Source organism: Hylobates moloch, unplaced genomic scaffold (assembly GCF_009828535.3).
Source record: "Hylobates moloch isolate HMO894 unplaced genomic scaffold, HMol_V3 SCAFFOLD_2300, whole genome shotgun sequence".
Lineage (NCBI taxonomy): Eukaryota > Metazoa > Chordata > Mammalia > Primates > Hylobatidae > Hylobates > Hylobates moloch.
This window is the reverse complement of record NW_026654575.1, coordinates 1-7,389: the sequence shown is the minus strand read 5'-3', so window position 1 is coordinate 7,389 and position 7,389 is coordinate 1. Positions and strand designations below refer to the sequence as shown.

At 35.9% G+C, this 7,389-nt stretch overlaps 1 protein-coding gene across 1 annotated transcript; it reads left to right on the top strand.

The window, feature by feature from the left end:
• Nucleotides 1–525: 525 nt before the first annotated feature.
• On the top strand, nt 526–2,276 carry LOC131382726 (FRAS1-related extracellular matrix protein 2-like; the record flags this gene model as incomplete). Its single annotated transcript, XM_058435201.1, has 2 exons — nt 526–651; nt 2,025–2,276. Coding segments are annotated over 2 exons (378 nt in total), but the record flags the coding sequence as incomplete, so codon positions are not given.
• Between the last annotated feature and the right edge of the window lie 5,113 nt (nt 2,277–7,389).

Below are 7,389 nucleotides of genomic sequence, written 5' to 3'. Positions count from 1 at the left end.
GAATTGTCCAAAAAGAACTCACTTTGGATGAAAAGAACAACAGAACAGACATTTCAAGATCTGAGTTCTAATCCTGACTTGGCCAGCCATTGGCAAATAAGTTCAACTGTGCCAGCCTGAGTTTCCTCATCTGCAAAGTGGGAGATGGGACAAGATGACTTATGAGGTCATTTCCACCTCTCAAATTGTACTCCATTGGAAGGTGTTAATGTGTGCCAAGAGAACAAAATTATATTGATAAAAACTGTGTCAGCATGACTTATTAATTTAGAAGAAAGCAATTACCAGAGATAAAAGCCATGTTGGGTTTTGTTTTTAGATTTCAGAATTCACTGGCCCAGAGCCTATACCCTTTGTACCCACTTCTTTTCCCCTCTCCTTCCTCCCTTTCCTCCCACTATGTTATTCTAAAGAATATTCAAGGGAGAAAAAATCAATCATTAGAGAAATTTTAATTCTGTATGATTGTTTCAGAGGTAAGAAGCTCAGACAAAAATAATGCCTGCAATTGTGTTTTCTCTTTAGAATCAACTGTATTTATTCCCCAGTCCAGATACTCTATTGAAGAAGATGTTGGTGAGCTGTTCATTCCCATCAGGAGGGGCGGAGATGTGAGCCAGGAGTTGATGGTGGTCTGTTATACCCAACAAGGTAGCTCGATTTGCCAAAAAACTAAAATAACTCCCAAAAGATATAAATAAGCCTTTTTAACATATTGGAGCCATAACATTTTACCATGAGGGGTATACTTTATTAATTTTCCACAGATACAGAAAAGGATTTATTTAGAAGTCTTTCTTCAGGATTTCATCTTTGACGAGTCCTCTTTCTGATTTCACTTGGTCACTTCATGCAATACTCAAGGCTTTTTGGATTGTAAGGAGCTAAAGCCCACCCAAGCCTGCTCAAGTAGAAATTGGTTACTATTAAAACAAAAAAAAAAAAAAAAAAAAAGAGGCAAAGTGATGCATGCCCAAGGAAAATAAACTATTTTAAAACCAGTTTGAAACTCATTTCAAAGAAATATCAAAATGTTTGTTTTGCTCATGAGCAGATATCCTATGGAAGGTGATTTTATATAATAAAAAAATTAAAATTAATATATAATATTAATTAATATACTAAACACCTTTCTAGGAAATAAGTAGATTTTCTAAAAATGCAAAACCAAAAGTTATATATGCTGATATCAGAGTAGACTTTTGCTAAAATTTTCATTCATGGATATATGATTTCAAAGACAGTACAGAAGAGTGATTAAAAACCAACTTCAGAGGCTGAGCTCGGTGGCTCATGCCTGTAATCCCAGCACTTTGGGAGGCTGAGGCGGGCGGATCACGAGATCAGGAGTTCACGACCAGTCTGATCAACAGGGTGAAACCCCACTTCTACTATAAATAAAAAAATTAACTGGTCATGATGGCACGCACGCACCTGTAATCGCAACTACTCAGGAGGCTGAGGCGGAAGAATTGCTTGAACCCAGGAGGCAGAGGTTGCAGTGAGCCAAGATCACGCCATTGCATTCCAGCCTGGGCAACAGAGCGAAACTCCGTCTCAAAAAAAAAAAAAAAAGCCGACTTCAGGACCAGCCTTGGACTCTGGGTCCCAGACCAAGTGGTTCAACTTCTGAAAACCTCAGTTACCAAATGTGTAAAGCCGGGTAGAGTGGTTAAGAGGATTAAGGAGACAAGTATGTGAAGCACTTGGCACTTTGCCTGTGCATAGTAAGCTTTTGAATAGTAGGGGCTATTAATTTGTAACATTGTGTTGATCTGAAGTCCATTGACAGGAAAGTCAGGAGAGAACACCTGAAATGTAATATTCCTTATAGGTGTATAGGTTTGAGGTCACTCTCAAGTTGACTCGTGATACTAGAACAGTATGTAGTTGCTATTGCAATTCTAGGGGTGTTCATGTCTACTAACTGACCATTAAAATGCTATGTATGAAAATAATTGTGTCTGGAAATATCTTTGTCTTATGTTCTACATAAAAATCTTTTGAATTCTCTCTATTTCCAGGAACAGCAACTGGAACTGTGCCGACTTCCGTGTTGTCTTACTCTGATTACATATCCAGGCCTGAGGACCACACCAGTGTTGTCCGCTTTGACAAAGATGAACGGGAGAAACTGTGTCGGATAGTCATAATTGATGACTCTTTGTATGAGGAGGAGGAAACCTTCCATGTCCTTCTGAGCATGCCCATGGCGGGGAGAATCGGATCAGAGTTCCCAGGGGCTCAAGTTACAATCGTTCCTGACAAAGATGATGGTGAGTACTAATTTACTTGAAAATTCTTCTTGCCGGGAAGACCAACATCAGGAACAACTTTCTAGACAGAAAAAATGGGAATCTAAAACAATGATAATATACACATTTATTTTATGTTTGGTTTTTTCATATGATTGGGTTTCAAAGTTGGCTGCCTCTGTCAGTTTGTCTTCCTTGATTTAATGTTTTTAAAGGGCAAAAGTCCCAGCTATGTGTGTTTTTTTCCCCGGCGCAGTTTCTTTCACCGTGCCCTATACCATCAGGTGATTAAACTTTTGACATTTCATGATGAAGAATTAAAATCTAATTTATTTCCTTCTTGTTTTTTTGTTTTGTTTTGCTTTTAAAAGCTTATATTTTGTAATTTTAATCTCAGTGTTTGAAACTGTTTTTTCAAAGAAACCTGTTGGACAAGGCTGTTAAATGAATAACTAGGAAACATAGGGAAAAGTAAGTCCAACAAGCCACTCTGTCCCCAAATAGGAGGGAGAGGATATCCTAGATCATTCTTCCCCAGAGAAACTAAATTGCCATGAAGTAGAAATAGAGAAGGGAGCAAAAGGATCTTAATCTCCCCAGTTCAAGAAACAGTTTGTAGTTTTTTGTGTGGATACAGAGAGCAAAAGGAAAGATTGTGAATACTCTTGTAAGTAAAGCAGAGAGCAGTAAACTGAGAGATGGGACTCCCTAACCCTGGGCTGGTTTTCTTTCCCCCTTGAAATTTTCCTCCTGGTAGATGAAAGAGGAAGAAACTGGGGGATGAGTCTTTCAGTTTGGAAAGAAGCTAGAAGACAGTCAAAAGACCAAACTGAGGAAGCTGAAAATAATCTACCAGGAAAGGTCTTTGATAGTTAAATGGCAAAGCATGTGAGAGGTGAAGGTGATAATGTGTCTTGTGAGCTTATACTCTGTGCCAGGCACAGTACTGGCTCCTCTGTATGTTCTTTTAAAAAGACCTTTGCATAGGTTTATTGGATCTTTGTATTTCTTTGAATTGTCTATATACAAATTGATTTTCTTACTGATTTATAGTAGCTGTGATGTGATTTATAGTAGCTGTGATGTGATTTATAGTAGCCAGTAATGCCATAATTTCACCTTTTACTGTATGTTGTCAAAATTTCTTCTAGTTTCTGCCATTTGTTTTTGGCTTATTTTGTTTTATAATTGAAAAATAATTATGCATATTCATAGGGTACATAATGATGTTTAGACACATATAAAATATAGTGATCAGATCAGCATAATTAGCATGTCCCTCATGTCAAACATGTATCATTTCTTTGTGTTGGGAATTTTCAATATCCTTGTAGCTAGTTGAAGCTATATAATGTATTATTGTTAACTAGAGTCACCCTACAGTGGTATAGAGAACCAGAACTTGCTCCTGTTATCTAGCTGTAATTTTGTGTCCTTTAACTAATCTCTCCCCATATCCCCCATCTTTCCTCCCTTCCCAGCTTCTGCTACCTTTGTATATCATTGTGCTTTATCATCCTAATAATTCTGTAAAATATATAACAACATCTGTGTTTTTACTGAAAATGTTTGAAAACATGAAAAATTAGAAATTATTTTATCAAGGGGTATTGAAAGTCTTGATTCTACCTTAAATTTATATAATACCCTATAAGTATAAGCTGCTCTAATATTTTTAACTGCTGCCTTAATTTATCAGTGTAATAAGAAGTTCTATTCTGATTTAAATAAAGTACAGAAATTTTATTTTAACTTTAATCTATCTTAAAGAAAGAGCAATATTTTGAATATCATTTCAGAAAAATCTAATAGTCCATGCTAAATGCCTATCTGCTCTTTAGATAATCTATCAATTGTTACAGGTAGAAAGAGGTAGGTTTAATTTAAAAATAGAAAATGTAATTCGTGTTTACTTTAGTTCAGTTTGTTTTTTGGCAAAAAAATCTTTCCTGTATGGATTGCTGTGGGATGCACATGCAGAAAAAAACATAAAAGTACAGAAAAAAACATTTATTAAGTGCCAGGCATTTTCTCAAATGTATCTCTAAATCTGCAAAATGAAGAATGATGCCATTATCCCTATTTTACAGATGACAAGACTGAAACTTAGAGAGACTAGTTGATTAACTTGAACTTACAAAGCTAGTGTACAGCAAAGTCAGTATCATGGCCCCTAAATCATGACCTTTCCATGTTATTACTCCACCTTTAAAACGTGTCTCTAGTGGTAATGAGGTTGAGGAACCACTGGTACAGTCCTATCATATAATATTCATAGAACATTTTACTATTGTCAGTGTCCTATCAGAGCTTCACAATTCACTGATGTTGACAGGGCAAGCGGCATTATAAGTGGGGTAGCAAAAGCCCAGAAAATTATTTACCCTAGAACACAGGGCTAGTAAATTTGGGTGCCATAGACTTTGATTTTGAGGCTACTGAGTACCATGCAGACATGAGACCAGCACTTTGTCAGGAATGCTCTTGGTGATTATTGCCACTGCTTCTTCATTCACTCAACCACTATTCAATAAATCAAAAGTCCTGTGCATACTGCTCTGTTTTCTCCCATCTGTCATTTACCTTCCACTTCTAACATCACTACTATAGTTTAGACAGATCCTTTTCATCTCAGATGCAGATTATAATAAACTTCTCACAGGTCCCACAGCGTCATCTCTCTTCCTACCCACACCTTGGTTTCCATTGCCACCAATTTAACCTTTCCTAACCTCCTACCACACCTTTTCTCAGCACAAAACCCAAAAGTGTTGACAGCAAACTTCACCATCATCAGGAAGATAGATGGCACCTTCCACTTTCCCCAATCAAAAGCCAGTAATGCACTAAAAAGAAAAAAATAAGTAAGTGTGGTTTAATCTCTTCTGATAGTGTAATGATTGAGAAATCGATAAAGATTAAAGTTATTTCCTAATTAAGAGCAATATTTATTAATGTTATTCAACAAATATTGCAATTATTTTCTTAAAAATGCAATGGTCATTCCAGTCACAGGATAAGGAAAAAAGAAAGAAAAGAGGGGGAACAAAGGTGGTGGCATAGGGAGGATGGGTCTCATGAGAGCAAATCAAAGACAGACTGATGAGTAAGAACAGGACAAACCAAGAAATTCAGAGAGAAAATGAAAGCACATCATATCTAAAGAAGAAAGAAAAGGACAGTACTGAAAAGAGGAGATGAGACAAGCCTATTAGGGCCTCTACTGTGGATAAACCACATCTTTCACATCCTGGCACTCATTTAGAGGGTTATTTTCTTTATTTACAGTTACTTGCAATAGCACTAGCAAAATAAACCCAGTTTACAGCTCTTTGAGTGCTATATTTTCAAGTCTTCAGAAGCTTGCAGTGAGATCATTATGACCTACCAGAAGGAATCATTCCTTGGACTGCTTAACATAGCAGATGACACAAGCTCACCTTGAGGCTTAATCTTCACCCTGAGATTAAAGTTGCAGTTATCCAGTTTAGTATTCCATTCAATAAGCAATTTAATAAGAAATAAGTTTGGGGTGGTTTATCTATTAATACTGTACCTTATCCACTGCTGTGTCCCCACAGAATCCTTTTGGTTGAGTCTTTCAGAGACCACCTTACTGACTAAATGATGATTTATAGCACTTTACTTTCAGAAGATCTTCTGTTACTTAAGAAATGGCTGTGATGTCAAATGTCAACACTTTATAGAATTGACAATATTGACTTACAGTCCCTAGGACCTGCACTTAGAGCTCAATCATTTCTTTTCATTCACTTATCAAAGTTTGTCTTTTCTTTGACAATTCTTGACATCGTTTTACATATTTATTTTGTCCTATTGTGCCCGTTAGTATAATGTTGGATGGAAGCAGTAGAGCAGGCATTTTTGTCTTTTTCTCGTTGAAAAGGAAAATCTTATAATGGTCCCCCATTTAGAATAATGTGCACTATAAGATTCCAGTAACATTTTATCAGGTTAAGAAAACATTTAGTTTGAGAAGAGATTTTATCAGGAATAAGTATTAAACATTGTAAAAATTTCTGCATTTATTGAATGTATTACATAATCTTTCCCTTCAATCCGTTAGTGTAATAAATTGCATTTTTAGATTTACTAGTGTTAAGCCACCCATCTATGCTAGAAGAAACTTACTTGTTTATGACATAATTTTATAAATTGCTGGATTGAATTTAAGAATATTTCATTTTAGTATTTTTGCATGTATATGGGGCTTTAAATCTGTTTTTAGAATCAAGTTTATAATTGCCTCATTAATTCAGTTGAGGTACTATCTTCCTTCTTTAATCTGTAAACTTCAAATAAGATTGACATAATTTAATTTTGTAGGTTTGGTAAAATTATAAATCTACCTGTATATATGTAGCTAGATTTTGGCCTATTGTTTGGCTTTCTTAGTTATTTCTTCTTAAGTTTTATTAATGTATTTTTTTCCTAAGAAAGTTGTATATATTATCTACATTTTCAAAATAATAGTGTAAATTAATTATATTATCATAAGATTCTTAAAAGTCTCTATTACATGTCTATTTGTGTCTCCATTTTATTACTAATAATGTTCTTCTATCCTCTCTCTCTGTCTCTCTCTTTTCCTTTTCTCTTTCAATTTATCTTTCCAGAAGTTTGTATATTTTATTCAAGTTTTTTTTTTTTTTTAAAAAAAGCTGTTTGGTTCTGACTTTTCAAAAAAAAAGAATAGAAATTTTTGGAAATTTCTATTTTTTATTTTTTATTTTATTAATTTCTGTTTTTCCCTCAGACTTAACTTCCAGTTGGCTAATTCTCTCTATATCTATTTACTACTTAACTCATCCACGGAGATTTATTTTGATAACTGTATTTGCATTTTGAGAAGATCTGTGTGGAGTTTTTGTTTTTTTTTTGAGACGGAGTCTGGCTCTGTCACCCAGGCTGGAGTGCGGTGGCGCGATCTCGGCTCACTGCAAGCTCCGCCTCCCGGGTTCACGCCATTCTCCTGCCTCAGCCTCTCCGAGTAGCTGGGACTACAGGCGCCCGCCGCCACGCCCGGCTAATTTTTTTGTATTTTTAGTAGAGACGGGGTTTCACCGTGGTCTCGATCTCCTGACCTCGTGATCCGCCCGCCTCGGCCTCCCAA